General features: G+C 44.4%; 1 protein-coding gene across 2 annotated transcripts in view; it reads right to left on the bottom strand.

Moving 5' to 3' along the window:
• The window catches only part of bltp3a (bridge-like lipid transfer protein family member 3A), a 76,968-nt gene that overhangs the window by 15,480 nt on the left and 36,583 nt on the right, over window positions 1-24,905 (bottom strand). For both annotated transcript variants that reach the window (XM_063208648.1, XM_063208649.1), the window contains 7 exons: window positions 23,973-24,136; window positions 15,281-15,422; window positions 14,042-14,235; window positions 10,318-11,837; window positions 4,094-4,287; window positions 3,268-3,419; window positions 237-387 (listed from right to left, as the gene is read on the bottom strand). In XM_063208648.1, the coding sequence (XP_063064718.1) occupies window positions 237-387; window positions 3,268-3,419; window positions 4,094-4,287; window positions 10,318-11,837; window positions 14,042-14,235; window positions 15,281-15,422; window positions 23,973-24,136 (2,517 nt within the window). The remainder of the gene's footprint in view (window positions 1-236; window positions 388-3,267; window positions 3,420-4,093; window positions 4,288-10,317; window positions 11,838-14,041; window positions 14,236-15,280; window positions 15,423-23,972; window positions 24,137-24,905) is intronic.

A 24,905-nucleotide genomic window follows, 5' to 3' on the forward strand; every position in this document is an offset into this window, starting at 1 on the left:
CAGAAATAGCTGATTAAAGCAGAAAAACCTGGGAATGAGTAGAATAGAGTATAGAATGAGAATAGAGTAGAAGAAATGATATTTCTGCTCAGTAAAGAGTTATTTCTCAGAGTCAAGTGAACTGGGCCTGGCTAGAAGAATGTACAAATGATTTCTTGCTCAGCAGCTAAGACTCGTACAGTAAGAGTCATGGTTGTCTTGCGTCACCATGGCGCCCCAGAGGGCAGTTGGCTCACCCTGAGTCACACCGGACAAGAGTTCCGAGAGCCTCTGGTTGCCTAGCGACCGGGGAGTCATCTCCTGGACCTCCACTGCCACCACACAGTCCTCTCCCCTCACCTCCGACACGGTGCCCACACCATTCAGACACAGTAGCAGCACCGACGCCTGCAAGAACACCATGGGAAAGGTTAGACATCCATTATGAACTCACACAAACACAAACACGGCCTTTGCCCCTCACCTCCGACACAATGACTCCCAACACCATTCAGACACAATAAGAGCACAGAGGCCTGGAGACTGAGCAATATGAACTCTACATATAACGCTACATATGCAGACACATACGCATGCACGCACGCAAACCTAAGATCCGAGTTCATCCCCACACCCCTGAGACTGAGCAATATAGACTCTGGGCTACATATGCAGGCAGGCACACACAGACGGCCGCACGAACGCACGCACGCACGCACGTACACACACTAGCACAACTAAGATCCGAGTTGATCCTCACACCCCTGAGGAACAGAGTAGCAGCCTTGAAGAAGACAGAAAAGGGGATAAAAAACAAAAATGCACAGACAGAGTTGCGCACCTCTGGCTCTGACACACTGAAAATTTGTTCTGTGCGACTAAGGCATAGCAGCAACACTGACTTCTACAACCAGAGAATACACTCACATACGCAGATGTACATGTACACACAATAACGCACGCACGCACGCACGCAAGTTGTAACTCTTCAGCTACAACACACTGCCTTTTGTCTCAAACCCACAAAGACCACAGGGTTTCAGTTATCAGGGTCACATGCAAGCAAGCAAGCAAGTAAGCAAACACACACACACACACGCACATTCACACACACACACACACACACACATGCACATTCACACACACGCACACGCACAAGAAAACTATGTAGTGTAGACTCTAAAGTCAGAACTAAAACCTCTTCTGCAGAAGGTGTGTGCAAGGTGAATATTGTGTAATAATGACAATGAAAAAAACAAGGTAGTAAGAGAGTAACACATCTTGGAATGAGTCCAGCAGACTAACATCACAGCAGGATAACAACTTGTTTGTTCTTGTTGTTGTTGATGTTGTGGTCCACTTAGCCGCGCGTGCAAAGCAGCTTATGGGTTCAGAAGTGAGAGCCGTGCCGTGTTGGCATGCAGCCCACGTGTGTAGTGTACACTACAGGGCTTCTACTGTAAACTATGCGGAGAATGCATCGTCAAACCAGTCTAGTCCATTATTGGTTCAGTAGAAAAAACAGCCTAAGCCATAATCAGTACACGAGCGCAAATGACACGGCTTTTCGAAGAATCACTACTACGGGCATGCGTTTAACTGTTAAACAGCAAAACTTAATAGGGTGTTTTAAGGGTTTTCAGGCCAATAGTTTCTAGGCACGGCTCCAACAAGCCCAGGAGAAACAGGGCGGGGCAGAGGAGTCAGTGTTGCGCTACTGTTCTCACCATGTCCTGGTGTTCCACCATAATGTGTGATGGGGACCTGTACTTAAGCTAGCAGATAGACATACTGTGCATCTATGTGGGTCGATGGGGTGGATGTGTCAGTATTGGGCTATTTTTTCTCTATTTATTGGGCTATTTATTCTCACCACGTCCTGGCGGAGATCCTCCACGCTGTGAGAGAGCTGAGTGTGTGCTAGCTTCGTAGGGCCTATAGCTCAGACACATCTGTGTCAATGTGTATTCCAGTCCAGGGGTTCCCAACCTATTCCCACTTGGAGCACACTTGAAATTTTCACAAATGTCCGGGGCCCACCTCTGACCCAATAGCCAATAAAACTCCAACAGCAACGCACCACACACTATTATTTAGATTTTTAGAAAATGACTCCAAGGACCACATGGGATACTTTCAAGGCCCACCACTGGGCCCAGGCCCACAGTTTGAGAATCAGTGTACTAGTCTATTGGGCATACAATATACGTACGTGTGGTTGTACTCTCACCATGTCCTGGCAGAGTTCCTCCAGGCGGTGTGAAAGGAAGCTGTATGCCCTACTAAGCTAGCACATAGACAAGCACATCTGTGCTACTGTATATTCTAGTCCAGTGGTGCTCAAACTGTGGTACGCGTACCACTGGTGGTACTTGAGACATCTCTGGTGGTACTTGGAAGAATTCATTTTTTATGCATTGATTTGAAGGCTGATCAAGTTGTTGCAGTCGAAAATGTTCCTTTGGTCTCACATTTTGCAATATTGAACTGTATGAATCTGAAAACATAATGCAGAATAATACTAGGCAAGCAAGACATTTAAAAACAAACTTGCACTGAATGTGACTGTAGCTGTTGATGCCATTATGAACCTCTCCTGTATTGACTGGCAAAAGTGAATATGGAAGGCCTTTGCTGCGATATTCTAATGTTGGTTGTCAAGGTGGTACTCGGAGAGCTCAATATTTTCTCGGGTGGTACTTCACACAGAAAGTTTGAGAACCACTGTTCTAGTCTATTGTGCATATGTCCATTATGCATATGTGGTTGTACTCTCACCCTGTTCCTCCATGCCGAGTGAGAGGGAGTTGTAGGACCTACTAAGCACACACACCTGTGCTACTGTACTGTATATTCTAGTCTAGTGTGCATATGGTACTATGCAAGGCTCTAAATTAACTTTTTTGATTACCAGCCAAAATGGCTAGTAGATGTTAATCTTACTGGCCAAACACACAATCACTAATGGGTCAAAGTGGCTAGTACATTTTCTTTTCTGCCAGCCAAACTGCAATGTCACCAGCATTTGGCCGGTTGGCTGGTGTTAATTTAGAGCCCTGGTACTATGTGTGTGGTTGTACTCTCAGTTCAGTAAAGAAAAAAACACAAACACAACAAAAATATTCTGGGTGCAGGACCAGCAAAGTCACATGAAAATTGAAAAATAAGTCTGCACACCAGGCTCCCGTTTCTGCTGCCCGAAATGTCACATTAAATCATTAAATGAAAAGAAATGGGAGCCTGAAGGTGCGGACTTTGTATTCAATTTCCATGTGGTTGTCCTCTCACCATGTCCTGGCTGAGTTCCTCCATGCTGTGTGACAGGGAGCTGCTGAGGTCAGCTGTGGAGCCGGCGTCTCTGTCCCTCTCCGCTGCCACTGAGGGACTCCCCCTGCTACCCAGCACACTGCTCTCAGGACGCATCGACTCCAGACCCGACTCTGGAACAATACACATGGAAAACTCAATGACATTTAAATATGTACACCTACAGCCAATCCGGAGATAATAAAATGTGAAAAAAGTGAAGCGCTGTGAATACTTTCCGGATTGACTGTACATCTATAAATCACACCAGAGGCACACAAGTTGTTCAAAAAGTAAAAATCCCTGTCAGGTATTCCTTCTCACCATATTTCTAATATAGGTTATCCACTAATTAAGATCATTAATCTGGCTAGAGGGGTGTGGTAATTAGGATCAACTGGTTCATTGAATTGGCTGGAACAAATATGTGGCAGGGCAGGGAGGATTTTACTTTCTGAACTCAGAATGCCAGTCCCTGAATCATACATAAGGCTTTTGGGCTATGTTGGACAGGTCAGGCAACTCATTGACAGGAAAACACTTGTCAAATTCAGCTTTCAACCAAGTTCTTACACATCTTACACATGAAACAAGCACACAAACAGGCACTAAATTAGTAGCTACCATAGTCTCCTATCAGAGTTGTTAGCCCCTTGTACCCCAGCTCCCCTCCTCCAATCATCATCTCTTAGTCTTAACACATATTTTAACCTACTGTTCAGTCATAGCCTTGTCATAGGTAGGCCCAAGTGGTGCCCATGAGTGCATTATGTCAGTCTACTACTACTAGGCCCAACCTGGTACCCACCGGAGTCCATGAGGATGGCAAAGTTGTCGCTGGTGTCGCTGGCGACAGAGAGGCGGTCGTCGAGCATGCTGCCGTCCAAGATGGCGCTGTCCAGGGACTGCTGAGAGGAGGAGGGCTTCATGCTCTGCAGCCGCAGGCCACCCAGCAGCGACGAGGCCCCAGACGACGAGTCATCAGGACGATAGGGCTGGTCCCTACACAAGAGGCGAATCACAAGTCAGGTTAAAGACCCAAAAAACAAGGAGAGTCATTCTACACAATAGGGCTGATTCCTACACCAAAAGAGAAAATCACAAGACAGGTTGAAGAACCAAGAAACCAGCAGAGGCATTTTGGACAGTAGGGCTGGTCCCTACAGCAAAGGAAATATCACAAGTCAGGTAAGAGACTGAACTAACAAGACAGTCATTTTTTGGAAAGTAGGGCTGGCCCCACTTCGTACACCAAAAGGGGAAATCACAAGTCAGGTTAAAGAACCAATAAGGCATCCGTTTCCTTTTGGGCTGTTCATCTTCAAAACATTGGAAAGAGGATGAGTGCTCTGGGAGATTGGGCTGTGGTGAAATAAGGTTGAGGAAATGTAGGAGGGAACAAAAAGACCATACTGGTGACAGTATCACATCATTTAATCCCATCCCCCCTACCACACTCCATGGATGAGGTTCCCTTGAGCAGGGCACCTAAGTCCATAGTGCTCCAGGGACTGTAACCAGTTGGATAAAAGCGACAGCCAAGAGAAATGTAATGTAATGTAATTTAATTTAATAAAAACAAAAACAAACGTTCCGTAGCTTCCGGAACCCCAGCAGAGAAAGTCAAACCAAGCATGGTCAAATGAGTTTGTAGTTACTCCTGAGGGAGGAAATGCTTTTTGTAAACAAGGACAACGAAGTATACTCAGCCCCTCCAGCACAGACCAGCCACCAGTCCTCCAGACGATTTGGTAGATGATCCCTACCAAAGTCAAATCAAGTCCACATAGCTCAAATCAGTTTACTGTCATGCCAGAGGCTGAATACTTTTCTTCTTACAGGACACCAAGACGATGTTATTTCATAGGCACTAGACAGCCTCATCTGGATGCCAGGACAAGGTCAAGTCAAGGTCAGGTTATTGTAATGCCAGTGGGCAAAATAGTTTTGTAGGCCAAGAACACAAAATACACTACGGAAAGTCACATGGGAAGAAGAAGCAGAGCACTGGTTATTAACGTTCCACTGCCTTTCTGACAGTGTGGGGAACTGAACTACCCAGACGGTTTCGAATATAAGCCCTAACAGTAGGGCACTAGGGCACTAGGTTACTACGCCGGCGACCCGGGTTCGATTCCGGCCCAGGTCATTTGCTGATCCTCACCCCATCTCTCTCCTCCACTCACTTCCTGTTGCCTCTCATACTGTCCTTTCAAAGGAAAGCAAAAATGCCCCTAAATAAAAACCAAAAGCAATAGGGTCATTCCACGCCAAATCAACAAGTGCCCGTGCACTTAGGTCTCAAAAAATTCTGAAAATATTACCAAGTGTACCCATGGTACTTAAGAGAAACACTGTAAATTTATTTGAATGTAATATGTATACTCTCCGTGTTACAGTCAATTTTACCGGGGGAGGGGGGTGCCCATTTTGTTCACACTCTTTTTTTTGTCAAAGTTCACAAGCCCCTAGCTCAATAACTAAACCATGTAGGAAGCTCAAATTTGGCATGCTGGTACATATATAGGAATAGTTTGTTGCTAAACTGTCAGTTTTGGTCTGTATGATCCTGCATCGTCATAGCATTCCCTCAAAGACGATACAAATTGTACTGGAGTTTTGTCTGTGCTCTGTTTAGGCCTTCAGAAGACATAGTTGTGCCCAACATAGCCTCATGATTTTTTTCCCTTGTAGATACAAGTAGAAACACTCCCATAAAAAAGCTATAAATAGAAAGGAAACCCCATCAGTGTTTGAAAAGAAGACCTCACAAGTCTGACAAATCATTTTGGGTGTCATTTTCAGAGCTCAATGTTCAGGTTGGAAATTAAAAAAGAAAACATCACATAAGACAAGTCTCATTGGCATTTTTAAAAAGAAGAATTCATGGAGAATGAAGAAAAAAATAAAATAAAAATCTGTGGACAATCCCACAAGGGGTTCTGGAGCTCTGAAAATGACACCCAAAATGATTTGTCAGACTTGTGAGGTCTTCTTTTCAAACACTGATGGGGTTTCCTTTCTATTTATAGCTTTTTATGAGAGTGTTCCTACTTGTCTCCACAAGGGAAAAAAATCAAGAGGCTATGTTGGGCACAAATATGTCTTCTGAAGGCCTAAACAGAGCACAGCCAAAAACTCCAGTACAATTTGTATCATCTTTGAGGGAATGCTATGACAATGCAGGATCATACAGACCAAAACTGACAGTTTAGCAACAAACTATTCCTATCTATGTACCAGTATGCCAAATTTGAGCTTCCTACATGGTTTAGTTATTGAGCTAGGGGCTTGTGAACTTTGACAAAAAAAGAGTGTGAACAAAATGGGCACCCCCCCTCCCCCAGTAAAATTGGCTGTAACACGGAGAGTATACATCTTACATTCAAATAAATTTACAGTGTTTCTCTTAAGTACCATGGGTACACTTGGTAATATTTTCAGAATTTTTTGAGACCTAAGTGCGCGGGCACTTGTTGATTTGGCGTGGAATGACCCAATAGGGATGCACGATGTATCGGCCAGATGTATCGGTATCGGCCGATATCGGCCGATATTCAACACATCGGACATCGGTCTGATGGGTAAAACTGGGCCGATGTTAACGCCGATGTTTTTTTTTTATATGTTACGGTTCTAAAAGAATGGACTTGACGATGACTTTCACTGTTTGTCTTCTATTTTGTCTCAATTTTTTTATCTAATTATCACAGGGAGTTAAAAAGTGTTTTTGGAAATAAGACGACATTCAAAAATGATGTTTGTTTGCATCATTGTCATCTCTTTTTTTTTTTTTAAAAGAAAGAAAAACATCGGTATCGGTTAATATCGGCCATCGGCCAAAACAGCAATATCATAATCGGATATCGGTATCGGCCGAAATTTTTTGACATCGTGCATCCCTAAAAAGCAATAAAAAAATTACTGTCTGTCTTTGTTCATTCTTTATTAATGACATCTACACTACACTTGTAGCGTAATCAATGACAAACTTCCAAAAAAAAGTATGTGTACTGATAGCATAAAGACACACATTTATCTATATGTAGTCACTGACCATTGTTCTCTGAACTGATTAGATTTAGGGTCCAACAGAGGCCTCAAACAGTTGCTGGCTGATACCTGAATACACACTGGCATAACCTAGTGTAGAAGAAGACCATGGCAGCAGACACTCAGACATCTGGGGAATGTCTTGAGCTGTGACATACTATTAGGGACAAACAGTGTGTGTGTGTGTGTGTGTGTGTGTGTGTGTGTATGTGTGTGTGTGTGTGTGTGTGTGTGTGTGTGTGTGTGTGTGTGTGTGTGTGTGTGTGTGTGTGTGTGTGTGTGTGTGTGTGTGTGTGTGTGTGTGTCAAAGACGTCCAAAAAGGAACTGTCATTCAGTGTAACGGATACCTTCTGCTGACTGTAACTGTAAAAAAAAACATGGTTTTTAAATTGTTTCAAGTGAATGGATGACAGCCAAGGCTTTCATGAATTCACTGGAAAAAAATAAAATAAAAAGAGTCATGTTTCTTACAGTTACAGTCAGTAGAAGGTATCCATTACACTGAATGACAATTCCTTTTTGGACGTCTTTGACCCGTGTGTGTGTGTGTGTGTGTGTGTGTCCTTGCTGTGAAAATGGTAGTGTAGGGGGATGAGACAAACCCCTCCTTTGTAATATTGTTATCTGGCTTGACTGGAAGCCTGTGGCCTACACACACACATACACACACACACACACACACACACACACACACACACACACACACACACACACACACACACACACACACACACACACACACACACACACACACACACACACACACACACACACACACACACACGGGTGTGCTGCTGATGCGGTGATCAGATCAAAAAGGCTACACAGCAAACGTAAACAAGCTGAGATGAAAATATATAGATAGAGAGAGACAGAGAGACAGAGAGAGAGAGAGAGAGAGAGAGAGAGAGAGAGAGAGAGAGAGAGAGACAGAGTGAGAGTGAGAGTGAGAGTGAGAGTGAGAGTGAGAGTGAGAGTGAGAGAGAGAGAGAGAGAGAGAGAGAGAGGCAGAGAAAGAGAGACAGACAGACAGACAGACAGAGGCAGAGAGACAGAGGGGGGGTGAGAGACAACAAGAGAGTGATAAGGACTGCAACATACAAACAGAGAAAGAGAATGAGAGACAGAGAGAAACGTAAGGAGAAAGAAAGATGAGGGCAAATAAATAGACAGCGATGGGAGGAAGGAGAGAAGAGGGAGACAGATGGGGAGACCACGATGGGCAAACAGAGAGAGAGAAATAGGGAGGGAACAGAGAAGAGCTGACGCCAGCCCAAGGTGCACCTGGTCGCCCTGTCCCTGCCCTTGACAGCTCACACACATCTCTGCACATACACATTTTTTTTCTCTCTCTCTCACACACTTCTATACACTCTTATGATGGGGACAATGCCAATTAGTTCCGCTCCTGGTCCCTTTCCAGAGCACACGCACGCACGCAGGCCTCCAAAACTCCCAAATGCCTTCCACGAGTACAAGCACCTCCCAATTGCTTTAAAAGAGTGGGTCAACTTTAATCCACACATTGTACAGTTGTAGCCTACATGGTGATTACGCTAAAAGCTTGTGTATGAAGTCTCTTAAACGCCTGCCTGCACACATGCGCACGCACGCGCACACACACACACACACGCAGAGCGTAATAACACCAGCATGATGGAAATTCAATGTTGTCTTGGCTTACTTGGCAGCCATGACCAGATTTCTACTACACTTGACTTTTAGCTCACTTAGCAGTCACCATTAGAGAGTGTTAGAGAAATGACTAAACTTGTACCAATCTGATAATTTCCCTTACTTCTCTTCAGACGTAGCCAGATGATGGTTCACAGATAAGTTTTAATAGTTCAAAGAGCGCAGTTGGGGTTTCACCCCAGCTACTCAACATCACTTTCTTCAATTAATTAATTGGCAAGAGAATTGAATATCTTGCCCGTGCCTGAGCTATGACTGAATTTAACCATTTTGTGAAGTGAAAGCCCAACTAGGAAACTCCAACTCCCATTGTCATTGTGACATCACTTCACAGCACACAAGTGCACACTCCACACAACAAAATTGCATTTACGACTCAAAAGAGCAGTGCGGCGGGACGGTACCATTCTCAGTGTACCTCAGTCATGGAAGAGGGCGGGGGAGAGCACTGGTTAATTACTTCCCTCACCAACCTGGCTGGTCGGGAGTCGAACCGGAAACCTTTGGGCTACAAGTCTGACACCCTAACCGCTTCCCCATGACTAGTTACTTGTCAGGTTTAGTTTGTCAATCAGGACCGTTAGACATCTTACTTTCCTTGGTGAGTGCATTAAAGATCTTGCCCGCACCCGAGCAGCTTCAACTCTTTTGTCAAATCGGGGATGCTAAACATCTTACTTACTTGGCAGGCGAGTTGAAGATCTTGCCCATACCCGAGCAGCTTTAACTCTTTTGTCATATCAGGGATACGTAGTTGTCAGCCAGTTAGCAACTTCAGTAGTTGCCAATAGGAAATTGGACTGCAAACAACAGAGTAGCTAATGTAGTTAGCAATGGTTTCGAGAAATGCATCCCTGAAATGCTTAGCATCTTACTTACTTGGCGGGCGAGTTGACACAACGCTCCTATTAGACGGCTCTGGCCTAGATGGCGTGTCCAATGGAGGGACTGCTCGTTTCCTCAGTGCTCCTTTGTTCCAACCATTCAATAATCTGATGATTTCTCTTACTTCTATTCAAACATAAATATTTGATGGTTCACTACCTCTTTTGTCAAATCGGGGATGCTAAACATCTTACTAACTTGGCGGGCGAGTTGAAGATCTTGCCCACACCCGAGCAGCTTTAACTCTTTTGTCATATAAGGGATGCGTAGTTGTTAGCCAGTTAGCAACTTTGATATTTGCCTGTAGGAAATTGGATTGCAAAGAACAAAGTAGCTAATGTAGTTAGCAACTATGGTTTCGAGAAATGTATCCCTGAAATGTTTAGCATCTTACTTACTTGGCAGGCGAGTTGAAGATCTTGCCCATGCCGGAGCTGCGGCTGAACATGCTGAAGGCATCCTTGGTGATGGAGAAGGCCCCCTTGGTCAGGTCCAGCGACACGTTCAGCGCGCCCTGGGTCACGTCCTTGGTGGCGTTATACGCGCTCGACAGCTCCCCCTCCAGGCTGAAGGTGGAGGCATCCCTGGAGATGGTCGTGACGCCACCGGCAGCCACGGCGGCCGTCCCGGGCGACAACGGCGGCGACAGCTCGGGAACGTTGTCGGTCACCGCTGTACCCTGATCCTGGTCACCTTCCCTGACGTCGTCCACGTCCGCTTCCAAGGCCTCGCACGCTTCCTCCACCGACCCCTCCTGCTCCTCCTCTTCCTCCTCCTCCTCCTCCCCTCCGCCCTTCTTCCCACCGGCCGTGCTGCCGTTGCCCCCGATGCCGCTGTCCTCCAGGGGCCCGGCGGTGTCGGAGCTGCGGTGGGTGGGCGAGGCGTCGGAGTCGCTCATGCTGGGGCTGTCCGTCTCGGCCAGCGAGCGAGCCTCCTCCTCCTCCGGCTGGTTGGCCGAGGGGGGAAACAGCAGGCCCAGTTCGAAAGCGTCGGCCAGGAAGGCCACGCACACGCTGGGTGGTGGTGGTGGCGCCCCCTTTTGACGGTCCTCCACCTCCGCCTCTCCGTCCTCGTGCTTCACCTCTCCGTCCTCGGATTCTCCCATCCCTTCATCCTGCTCTGCATCTGCTGTTCTCCTTCGCTGGTTCCCGTCCTCTCCTCCTCCTCCGCTGCGGGTCAGCTCGGCGGCCAGGCGGCCCAGCGTGTCCTTCATGCGCAGCAGGGCCACGTACTGGAAGTGGTTGAGCCACACCTTCATGGGCGTCACCGACTGGGCCAGGACGTGGACGGTGGCCGACGGCGGAGGGTCACCAGCGTCACTCGCGCTCCCGTCCCGCTCATGGGCCTCCTTGTCTCGGGGCACGGGCTGCGCTTGACCGTTCTTGAGCCCGTTTTGCAGGCTGGAAGTCTGGCCGACGTGGTTGGCGTGCGACGCTAGGTCTGCAGAGCTACCGGATCGACTAACGTCGGTCTTAGCAGCGGCAGCATCGAAGGCAGCCGGACGACACATCCACACGGCCATGGCGAAGGGCTCCACGAACGGTAAACCTTTAGCCTTGGGGCCCCGGCGGGCGCCTTCGAAAGTCAACGCGGCCCTGGATAAACTCAGGCACCAGACGTCCTGGCCACGCGGAGGCCGGGTATCCAGCAGGGGGCAGGATGCCTGCTCTTGGGCCAGCCGCTGGAAGGCGGAGGGCAGCGGGTGGAACACGCTCAGGTCGCTGGGGAACGTGGAGGTGTGGGGCGCGCGGCGGAAGAAGGGGCGCGAGGAGAAGCAGGCGTAGGTGCTGGCCAGGTCGCCACGGGAACCGTGAGGGGCGTGGCGCGTGTTGCTAAGCACCATCTGGGGCACGGAGATGCTGAGGGACTGGGGCCGGTCCGGGTGGTCCAGGATGGAGGACTCCAGAGGGATGATCAGCTGATGGCAGAAAAAAACAATCATTTAATTAACAAGTACAGGTAGTAGTTCAGTAGCTTTATTTGTCCCAGTATGGGCAATTGTTGTGCAGGAGTAGTACACCTCACACACACGAACACACATAGAACACAAGAAACACATAAAAGCTGTAATTAACAAGAAATAAATTGTGCTTGATTTCATATGCCTCTTTCTTATGACCAAACACAAGATGAACTGATGATAGAAAATATGAAAATACAGTATAAGAGTGATTCTCTAATTCGCCTACACTTTTAAGTCTGTGGATTTTATTTGGCAATTCCACTAACTATTAACTGCATCCAATGATGTTTTGGACATTAGAAAACATTTATCTTTCATATAATACAGAAAGTGTAGACATAGCATTATTTCCCTCAGCATGAATATTTAATATAATATAAGAATGAATATTTAATACTGGTTTTGGGCGTTTTCATGCCGTCCTGTTTTCCAAATGTCAGATTCAGTCTTCATATTAGCATGTAAAGAAACTTGTTTTGCCCAAGACGATTGCAAATGTTGATTCACAGTAATCATCACAATATGACAAAACTGTCAGAAAGACCACTGTCCTTTCCATTATACATGAAATTTGCCATTTTGTGTGTGTCCACGAAAACTGTGCTAACCGTGTCACGGTCTGAAACCTCCTCCATAAATCAGTAATGGTTTGGTCTTAGGCCATACGAATAACATCACGTGATGTCATAACCTCTTTGGCAGGATACGGGAAGACTTTTTGGTAAATTTTGAGCTCCATCCTTCCATAATTTAATCCATTCTTTTTCATGTTCTCATAGCGGGAAAATTGCCTGTCAACTGTGTTATCAACATATTCATAAGAATCTGAATTAGAAATCACATGAAGAAAAACACAGATAAAGCATACAGATACATGAATTGATTAAGGTATTGTGGTGGAACTTCTGAGGTCCTCAGTTAGCACAACACCATAAAAATGGCTGAAATGTCAATGGTGTTACCGTCAATGGTGTTACAATTAAGTATGACAGTCAGGGTTGCCAGATGAGGCTGATGATTTCCAGCCCAAAAAATGATCAAAATCCGCCCTAAAAACCCGCCCAATTCTATTGATTTATATGGCAAAAAGTGGGAAGGTTTTTCTGATAGATGCCATTTTTACCCGCACACGGCCATCCTAAGCAGCCCAATTGGGCGGGAACCAGCCCAATCTGGCAACACTGATGACAGTTGAGGAGGAGTATGTTTTTGCCAATTTATATCCATATTGACAGACAAACAAACAAAATAATTTGTGTTCTAGGGAGATGGGTTTGTCTGCTCTGTTTTTTTCTCCTAAAAAAGTGCCGACTTGTTCCCCTGCACTGTTGACCGTAACACAGTTGAGTAACACCGTTGACTGTTTTGAAAGTGTTTTTGCACTATTGATCCCTTATGTGTTGGAAAAATCCTATGAACATACACTAGGGATTATCTCTGGAGAAGGAAGTCTTGTGTAAGGAGGGTGACTATATTCATATCAGACGTTACAGGGATTTATGATGAAAAATGTGTCAGTCTGTATCACAGTGACTCATAAAATCCTACTTATGAAGCTCAACAATCACATTTTCTATATCAGTTGCACAGATTAATGACAACATTACTGCTAAGGGACATAAGCACTTTCAAACATATATTGTTTCAACTCTGTAGTATTTTCATATATGTTTGAAATGACATAGTATTTGTCCATAACACTGTTGACAAAATAATTAAGCAAATGTTCGCTTTCATTCGAGTATTTATCAAATGATTTAAGATTAAGCTTGGCAATTTGTTTGTTTGGAAACTTAAATATATACACTATGTAAACATCTAGGTCATTTAGTTGAAAAAAAATACTGATAATTGACATTTTGCTTTTGCCAAAAGCGTAGGGGAATCGTAGAATCACTCATAAACTGATACAACATTAACTGATAGTAGACAACATACAGAACTGAGTGTTGAGCAATGAATAAGTAAAGTACATATCAACACTGGAATGGCAGACATTTCTAGTCTTTTCATTGTATTACATTCTATCCTATTCTAGGTGAATCTCACTAATTGATGTACTAAAAGTACACACACAAAATTAAGAGTACACAAACACTGTACACACTACACCAGGCACGCACGCACACACACACACACACAATAAAGCATGTCCTCACCCGTAGCTGTGAGGCATCCAGTCTGAGGTCCACGTGCTCGTCGCTCTTGCTGGTGTCCTGTAGGTGGTAGAAGGCCTTGACCTGCGCCAGCGTCCGCAGCAGGCCGCGAGAGAAGCTGTTGACCCACAGCACACTGGCCGGGTCCACACACAGCTGCAGACCGTTCACCTGGCCGTACAGGTTGGACAAGGGGACTGGAGAGAGGGGAGCACAGAGATGGAGAGATGCAAATAAACGGGAAACAAACACACACACACAGAGGGACACACACACACAGAAATGAGAATTCATACAGTACAAACACATAGACACAAACACAGACATAGACGCAAACACAAACACATGTACACAAAAATGGGCATACATACAAACACGCACGCAAACACGCACGCAAACACGCACGCACACACACACTCACCCACGAACGCACGCACACACACACACGCGCGCACACACACACACGCGCGCGCACACACACGCGCGCGCACACACACGCGCACACACACGCGCACACACACAGACAAAGTTTGTGAAACGGTAGCATGGTGTGTCTGAGGTAAGCTGATGAAAATGAGTGATGAATTTGGGCTCAGCAATAAGTGATTAGGATAATGAAGGAGCGAGTGATTAAGACCATATCTCTTGAAATTACATCCGAATTTTGTGATTAATATGCGCTTAAAGAGTTCCCATTAACAGGCCTGTTGGAGTTGGTGGGAGGAGAACTTGCAAAATGTATGCCAAAAATGCTGCAACCATTCTGAGTCATCAAGTCAATCAACTGCTGAGTGCACAGTATAAAAAAATGTGAAACAAACTAAATATGGTACTGTATTTAAACTTAAAGGATAACTGCATTTCAACATGCAGTTGTAATGCACACACTACCCTGGACTTTTTTCTTCTTCAACCTTTTCCGAGATCCTGATCATTGTAATGGGGGCAGCTGTTTGTTTACATTTCAAAAAACATCTTTATTTATTCCCAAAAACATCCAAAAGGTTATGCAACATCAGCAGACAACTAGCAAACAGCGATACCTTTTGGGAAAATATTTGTAGTAGGCCTATGTTAAGAAACTTCTTAATATAAACAAAATCTGCCCCCATTAGAGTAGCTCAGATCTCGGAAACGGCTGAGCCAAAAAATGCAGCATCACCGGATACTGACAAGTGAAGGGTAGCGAGAGCAATACAACAGCATATTGAAATTGGCAGGAGTGAATGAAGAGAGGCTCACTGGGTAAGTCAGTGTTGTTGGGGTAGTAGTACTCGGTGAACTGCAGGTGGATGGCAGGCACGTTGTCGGCCAGGTGGAGAGCCTTGCGGTTGCAGGAGATCAGAGACTGGGTCTTCTTGCTGTGCCGGCCACCAGAAGACACCTGGGAGAAAACCAGAGAGGTCGGACGATGTAGCCACAGGCCAGACTCTTGACATGATGTGTAGGCTATGTACAGTGCCATGAGAAAGTTTGGGCACCCTTTTGGAAAATCATTACATCGGTTTATTTCTCGTTGAGCTTTTAAAGTAGCAACTTCCTTTTAACATATGTTAAACTGTAGGGAAAGAGAAACATTTCAGCAGTGGAAGAATTTTCATAGGTGTTATAGAAAGAATTTTATGTGGATTTAAACAAAAATATACGTGTGCATAAATATGGGCACCCTACCATTAATATGAAGTAGAACTCACCTTTGCTGATCTAATGGCCTTTGGATACTTGCTATACAAGAAGACAAGTTCCGACTGCATGGTGCTACTGAATAGTTGCCAATTATTCTATCCAGAACCCCTCTAATTCAGTCAGGTTACTCATCTGTCTTCTTTAGACATCCTGTTTCAAATAAATTAATTATTTTTCAATGATGGTGATATCTCAAGATTGGTATGACCATTTCAAGACATTGTACTTGTTGTTTTGCATTAACTCATTGTTGAATTTTGATCAGTGCAGTGCAAACACTGTCCTGCTGGAAAGTCCAAACTCTGCTCAGCTCTAATTTTGTGACTGACACTTGAACATTCTTTTGAAAAATATGCTATTTGAAAATAATTAGTGAGGCCCATAACTGCAATAGGTTTTACAGTGTGTATACTATCCATACAGACCTATAGTAGGGTATGTTTTAGAACAGAGGTCATAGAATGTATGGGTGCATTGTTTGCCATGTCCACCTCACATTGTTAAGGTCTAATAACTCTAGCTCAGTCTCATCTGACCACACTATGGTTTGCCAAAATGCTTTTAACTTGTCCAGATAAGCTTTCTGCATAAGTTTAACAACTTATTTCTGATGGATACACAGGACAGCCTCTTTATGCATCACCTATCCAATGAGCTTTTGCCTTGTGAAAAGTATACGTGGAAGGACCCATGTCTAAGAGCGTGTTCCATTCTCCACACTCTGCACTCTGTACTGTGATACAGTGCACTTTCCACCCTCAACTTAACGGCTAAATTTGAGGGTGAAGTGCAGGTCCAATTCACGTTCTGTCTGATACACTTCACGGAAATGACGGTTGTCGCGTGTCATCGGAGTTTACCAACCGCCAATATGGCTATTGTCTTTGGAATCAAAGCTATGCTGTCATCACAGAGATTCGGCAGTTTGACCAATCTGACACTCAACCAGAGAGGAAACTACGTAACAAACATGGCGGCCGTTGAGTGCGAAAAGTGTACATAACTGCACACTTCAAAAAATGGCCGGTTTGAGGGCGTTATCCGGGTAGTTTACAGTACACTTCACCGCCGCGATTAGAAATGGAACCGCCCTGCGTACCCAAACACAGTGCGGGAAGGGCGGAAAGTACGAAGATTGGAACAGCCTCTAAGTCTGCACTATCAGCAGCTATGGTCTTGTAATTCTGTGGAGGTGTTCTGTAGTGTGCCTGTTACCATTCTTACCATCCTTTAGCCATGCCCTTTTAACTATTTTTCAACAAACTACAGTTTGTTCAGAGCCCACCATATTTCACTCTCCAAGACAGAACTTAGGACAAGCCTTGTCTGCTATTATGTATGATAAATAACATTTTAATGACCAATCATGTCTGTCTTGGTGACTGAAGGGATTCCAAAGTCATTAAAACCAGTTTTGTGCTGCAAAGGTGAGCTCTACTTCATATTAATGGTATACCTTATTTGGGGTGCCCATATTTATGCACACGCATATTTTTGTTTAAATCCACATAAAATTCTTTCTATTACACCTATGAAAATTCTTCCACTGCTGAAATGTGTCTCTTTCCCTACAGTTTAATATGTGTTAAAATGAAGTTGCTTCTTTAAAAGTTCAACGAGAAATAAACCGATGTAATGATTTTCCAAAAGGGTGCCCAAACTTTCTCATGGCACTGTATATGTGTGTGTGTGTGGTCTACTTTACATTCATTCATTCATTCATACATACATACATACATACATACATACATACATACATACATACATACATACATACATACATACATACATACATACATACATACATAACCCTTCTTTGCATCTGCACTTGTTGTTCTGTATATTCCTGTGCACTTTGTGTCTGCTAGTGATGCTGGCTTTGATTATGTCCTCGTTTGTTAGTCGCTTTGGTTATAAAGCGTCTGGCAAAATGCAATGTAATTTAATGTAATGTAATAATGAATGAATCCTTTATTGCCCCAAAGAGACTTTGTCTTGCGTTCAAGAGCAATAGAACAAGCACTGGGACAATTGCAAAGGTACAAAAAGTCTATAAAAAAACATACAAACAGCCAGTGCAGATCAAAATAAAATACTGGCAATAAAATAAAATGCAAAAACTCGATTCATTTTTTCCTCAGTTTAGAGCTTGGCACAGTTACTGCCTTTTTACTCTGCAGGGCAGCATTACTGTATACCACTTCTGATGTATGAGGGTGAAAATCGTGTGACAAACAAGAAACCACAAGAGGCTAATTTGAGGGGGGTAACTCACTATTTCACTTTTAGCACTGCTCTGCTGTGAAACAGCCAGCACATGGCGTGACTCAGTTCCTCTCTCGTTTCTACGTCCTTCTCTCCACTCTACCCATTCATCATGTGCCCATACGGGGCAGTGGCGCCTCTTGTCACCAGGCTAGGCAGGCAGACGCTTAGGGCCCCCAAGGCCCAAGATGGTGAATAACAGCTCTCACTTTGCTACAGTAGTGGCCAATTTCTGTCAAATGTTCACTCCTTTGAAATTTCGCTTGGGCTTGGGGCCCCAGCTGGACCTAGAGTCGCCTCTGCATGCGGGGTTGGTACTTTTCCAGACGAGCACAGAACACAAGAGTCAGGTGAGCTCAATAACCGACACCAGAGCCAATAAAACAAAACAAGTCAGTCTCGGGACGGAACGTGGACCACTCCTTTGGAGGGAAAATGTGAAACGAATGCGAGACCTTGCCTTGTGCGAGTCTTCAACACAACCTGTGTTTTGCCAAAACATCAGGCTCATTCAATTACACCACATGGGACTACTTAAAGTAGTATTTTAACTTAAGTATCTTATTACTTTGTTTTACTCTTGCGTTTTGCTCTCATGTGGATTATGACGCTCATCCAGATTTATACTGAGAAAAGACCTTTTGTGAAAGCTGAGAACCAGAGGTGTCAATCCTGTGTCAAATCATGCCACGTTTTCCTTCTAACGCAGGTGACTTCTCTGAGTAGCTTATGGTTAGTCGTAAATAGGCGGCTTTGATGTCCCCGAAAGCGCTTTACATTGAATGCCTCACATTCACCCATTCACATAAAGTATAGGCTACTGTACAGTCAAACACACGGCTACAAAGGCAGCCATGCAAAGCTCCAATTAGCACAACAATGGCAATATGGGGTTCAGTATTTTAGCTCGAGGACACTTCACCCTCGGCCTTGGATTATAGCCCCCTTCTCTATCACACTCATTTCCTGCCACACTCTCACACTGTTCTGTCCGAATAAAGGGTTAAAGAAAACACAAAAATGTATTTGCCTGAATGGGGCACCATTCAGTTACTGTGTGCCTCCAACTCCAAGTGACTACTTTTGAGCCTGTAATGCATGACCAAGCTAATAGCAGCCGAGTAGCAGATGATGAGGCCTCAATACTGTACTTGCTGCGAGCAGAGTCAGCGCTGGTTGTGCCAAATGTGTTGCAACATCTATTCATTCTCAACCTAAAACTGAGACGTACTGTAGTATACTAAAAAATCTGTGGGCAATGGGGTTGTCTTACTGGAAATCACTGATCTAGTTGTCTGACGTAAAACTGGATGGATGTGGGTCAGAGGTCCTCTTTCCATTTCTTATACAGCTGTAAAAAAAGATCTTACATTCCTTATGACAGCAAGAAGGCCTGACTGAGTTCCTAACCAATATCACGTGAAATTGCTCATACCCAACAATCCCACAAACAGTATTAATTCAACAAAAAACAGGTCACACCAATTACACAGACGCTAAAGCTGAACAATAAAATCTATGAAAACAACGCTGGTGATGTACGGTACACGGTCTGCAGCTGGCAACAGCCGCTGCGCTCCAAGTCTGCTGATGTGATTTTATGGTTGGAGAAATTACGCCGGCTCAGAACAAAAAAAATCCCTGAAACTCATCTTCAACTCCCCTGCTCTAACCTTGTTATATCAGCCAACTCTGTATTTCCCTCCCCACACACCTGACCTGCACACAGCTGAGTCACGTGGAATCAAACCATCTGCTAAATGTAATATGGTAAGTGACAAGTGTTCTCAGCCCCCTGCTGTTCACGCTGCTGACACATGACTGCACAACGACCCACAGCACTAACCATCTAGTGAAGTTTGCGGATGATACAACACTAGTGGGCCTCATCACCAAGGGCGATGAGACTCACTACAGAGAAGAAGTAGACCTGCTGGCCAGATGGTGCAAAGACAACAACCTCCTGCTGAATGTCAACAAGACCAAGGAGATTGTTGTCAACTTTCAGAGGGTCCAAAAATAACTGCCACCACTGACCATCGACGGCGATGCTGTGGAGAGAGTGAGCAGCACCAAGTTCCTTGGAGTGCACATCAGCGACGACCTCTCTTGGACCACCAACACGTGGTACAAATGTAATTTCAAATTCTTTGTATGACCAGTGCATGTAAAGAAATTGACAATAAAAACCTACTTGACTTGACAAGTGTAATTTGAGCTGTATCAAAACTTTTGGGTGATGCACAGATACTGTAAAGCAGATATTTTTCTTTATCACTGCTCTAGAGAATCTGCCCCAGTGGACCTCCAGAATTTTTTTCCAATTATGCTGATGATAATAGGTAAGAGCGTGCCAAGCAGAAGTACATCTAGAAATGCTAATTGGAGAAGGAAATTGAAACCACTCACTGCTTTCGATTCCTCAGTAGAGTAGTGGCATAGCTTTATTTGCCTGTGAAGATGCTTATTCAGCCAAACCATCTACAGTAAGTGGTTTTGGGTGTTTTACTTTCCAGCTAGGGAAGTGGTCTTAAATTCTCATTCATGAGTGCTATATGAACATATGCCTGTCGTGTGTTCAAAACCATCACAAGCAATAAAATGATCATTAGTGCTAACACAAAATTTACAGAAAGTTTTTTTTTATACTGCTTGTAAGACTAACTCTAATAACCTATGACAAGCTAATGATGTCTGTTTTCAGCCTCTGTGGTTCTACACAGTTAAACAACCAGCCAGCCAGCTATAAAACAGCCATATACTGTAAATGGCTTTTTAAACATGTACGTAGTATTAGCCACATTTAATACGACTTTTTAAACGTGAATCAGCCACGATTATTTAACGTTTTTTACATTTGAGGGTGCTTGGAATTACCTTTCTTTTTTCATATGGATTGATCCCCAAACACCCAAGAGCAGCCAACACACCAGTAAAAGACAAATGGGCTGAGCTACCAGCCATGTGTGTTTTTAACAGACACAATATCTTCACGAGTTGATGTTAAAACAGAATACACATTTTAATGAGCCTTTATCCAAAACACCTATGTACAGTACGTACAGCCTACAGCTGTCCCATCCTGACCACATAGCAAAGCCCTCCTCTCCTGCATGCAAGTCTGGGCTCATCTGCACCCACTCACTCACTCACTGAGCATCTGCGCCCGGCATTATTGCAAGACTCTAAGTGGCTTCAGTTCTGGAGTGAGTTTCTCAAAAGAGAAGTTGTTAGCCTGTTAGCAACTTCGGTAGTTGCCGATGGGAAAATGCATTGAAAACAACAAAGTAGCTAATGTAGTAAGCAACTTTGGTTTTGAGAAATTCACCCCTGATTTGTTTTAGGCAAGAGTAGACAGTATGCAATTAAAGTGGAAATGAAGCACTGACAACTATTATCATTTTTTGGCGGCTTATTTATTTTCATAAACGAATGGATGTTCGTTGAACTGCACTTTTAAGTAGTTTTGCTGAAAAATGACATGTTATTACCGAGTTTCGCCACAAGGGCGCAGCCATGTTCGCCGCCTACGTAACGCGAATGGTAGAACTTGGTGGCTAATGTAGCCTTCCATTCACTTAACGTTAGCGTGTGCTAACTACAGCGCTAACTGACTCTAATCGTGGCAGTAAAATTGAAGAAGGACGAGGGGTTCATTTTACATTGTCCATGGGGTTTCTATGTTATATACCTACTATCAGATGAAAGAGAAATGCCAAGTGTCATTATCACTTTGTCTCAAAAAGCCTTTGCTACGAGCATGGTGGGATAGCTGCAGCCATCCACCCATTGCCTCCACCATAGGACAGGAGTCAGGACTGGGGCTGCTCGATCTCATAGGTTTGTAGTGACAGACCGTCACCAATAACGTCTTTTTCCTGCATTGTTGGACGCTAATCTGAAAGCCCATGTCTTTAAGTTGGCTGTGTGGTTCAATTCAGTAATAGAAAATAACTTGCAAAATTGGCGAAAGTTTGGAAAGCTTTGTGAAGGGAAGGGATGGGACGCAGCCTGTGTGTGTGGCTATCCCATCCTCTCTCGTCTCGCTCTCGGAGTTGGAGGAGCTTTGGGGATTTGAAGTTGATGCCACGGGAAATGACATGTTAAACTATCATGGCCTACATTAAGTTATGGCATGCTTAAAGTAGCTGCATCTATTGTAGTAAACTATTATGTTATTTAAGTCGCGGATGCATCCTCAAACTGGCTGGAATAGCGTTGTTGCCTTGGATTATTGTTGACTGGATAACATCGATAAACGTGGGCACGGAGATGTCAGGTGCTTGAAAAATGTTGGCGAAATCATCGGAAGATGAAGGTAGGGAACTGCAACATTGCACGACATCGCACGATTATGAATAGTGATCATGTTGGCTCATACCAAAATGTGTTAGCGACTTGTCACCTTAGCAAAAAAAAAGCTGCTTGTTTACCTGTGGTTCATGTGATGGGATGTCTTGTCTGCCTTCATGCCTCATATTTGTTCTGTCCCACCCAAACACATATTCTTGCTTCATTTGGGTTAAGCAAATAAGCTCATAATCAGCCACGCAAGTCCCAAATGTTTAATTCACTACTATCATAACAGCATTAGAATAGGAGACTACCATTCGCGTGACGTCACCCGCTGTTGGCTGGAAACGTTAACAGAAACGTTACGTGTTTGTGCTTTATTTTTTTATTAACGACTTAAATTTCAGACTTCAGAAAAATATATATTTGCTGGCTTATCTTACTGGTGTTATAGACCCCTATATTAGGTCACTGCTTCATTTCCACTTTAAAACATGAATACAAATCAACTGATGCGTCGCAGCAGAAATAGCCTTTGGCTTTTTTTTCCCCACCCGAGTACCCCCACTGAGCAGTTAACACAGGTAAACAGACAACCATAAAAGCATCACAGACGCTGTTTGCATGTAGTACACAAACAAAACAATGGCAAATAAACCAACACATTAGGCATCTCTGCAGCCTTGGCTTTGATTGACATTGTTCCTTCCGGCTCTAGTATTCTGTCTTCTGTATTAACCATGCTCTACAATAGTGTTTCTCAAGAGGGGCTCTACAGCCCCCCAGGGGGGCGTTAGGGAGCCTTCTAAGGAAGTTGAGGAGACAGCTAAAGCGGTGCTTAGTTTGCAAGTTTAGCTTAGGGTTTTTTGGGGTTTTTTTTAACTAAGTGGGACGTTGGCAGGCTTATGATGAGGGCATGGGAGAGATGGAAGGGTTATGATGAGGTCCGCCGGGAGGCGTTTGTTCAAAAGAACACTAGAATCACTGCTCTACAACATTCCCAGGCACTGCATCACAACATGTCTACATTGAAGAGGGCCCCGGAGCCTTTCCAAACTCTTCAAGTAAATTTCAGTTCTGGACATCCATTTAAAAGTCACTGTCCATGCTCTTCTTGACTACCAGCTCATTGAGTACTTCTACTAACTCTACTTTTTTGCATCTGCTGTATGTTTAGACCGTGAAATTAAAGTGTCTGCTGACCCTGGAGGTTGGTGGTAATTAAGTGTGTCTGTGTGTGTGTACGCAGTAGGCTACAAGGTGAGAGCTTGCTGAGGATGCAGTGCCTACAGCCATGACCACAGAATGGACTCATCACCCTCTCCATCTGCACTAAAACCATGAGCTACGGGTGAGGCATCTCTACCATCTCTGCACATGGGCGTTTTTTTGCATCACCACGCACACGCACACGCACACGCACGCACACGCACACGCACACGCACACGCAAGCGCACACGCACACCAAAGGTATAGCTAAGCATGTGTGTTGTTTTCACACCCCGTTTGAGCAGTTCATTCACATTCAGTATTTATATCCACTTCTTTAGAGTAGTAATTGCATGACTTAAAAAAATGGAAATAAATAAATTATAACACACTACAAACATCCACAACTTAAACAACTGAAAAAAAATCATCATCCAGCTCTGTAATTGGATGCTGTTTACTCATAAGACACGCCTCTGACCTGATGGATGTCGAGGTCGTCCACTCGCAAGACGATGCAGCTGCAGCGCAGCCTCTTGAGGGGGGTGCCGGGAGGGGGGGCGGGGCCGGGGCCGGGGGCGGTGGAACTCCGACGGGAGGCCTGCTCTCGGTCGGGAGGGCTGGGCTTGGGGACGGCCTCTGCATCTGAGTCCCAAAACAAACATGCATTACATTACATTCAATGCCAGCCAAAATGGCTAGTAGATGTTAATTTTATTAGCCAAACACAAACTCACTAATGGGTTAAAGATGCTAGTAAGTTGGTATTTTCTACCAGCCAAACTGAAATTTCACCACCGGTTGGCTGGTGTTAATTTAGAGCCCTGATAACATCACTCTTAGCCGACACTTTTATGTAAAGTGACTTACAGTTATTTAGATACAGGGTACTGGTTACAGTCCCTGGAGCAATGCAGGGTTAGGTGCCTTGCTCAAAGGTACTTCAAACATGAATGTAGGTGTAGGGATTGGTAAGGCTGGGATTCGAACATGCAACCCTCAGATCTTAAGACCCCACCCCTAACTTTTAAGTCACGGCTGCCCAACATACATAAACATAAGTAATATAATAATAATATAATTATAATAAAATCGGTCTGCACACATACAGTGCAATTATTTTCATCTTTTCCATTGTGCGTTAAAGCCTTATTTTAAGCCATTTTTTGAGACGAGCATCAACGTTTATGTGTGTGTGTGTGCCTTGCCGTGCGTGCATGCGTGTCTGACACACATAAAACATCTGCTGGCTTGAAGTCTAATCACTTCACACTTTACTTCCACGTTGACACATTTTGCAGAAGATCTGACAGAAAAGGAAACTGATTCTCATCAGTATGCTCGAGTGATTCACCAAGGGAAATCCTCTCTGATATCCTTTGAACTCTAGTACTGGCTGTGACTACTTAAAACA

This window comes from Engraulis encrasicolus, chromosome 10, assembly GCF_034702125.1.
Source record: "Engraulis encrasicolus isolate BLACKSEA-1 chromosome 10, IST_EnEncr_1.0, whole genome shotgun sequence".
Classification (NCBI taxonomy): Eukaryota; Metazoa; Chordata; class Actinopteri; order Clupeiformes; family Engraulidae; genus Engraulis; species Engraulis encrasicolus.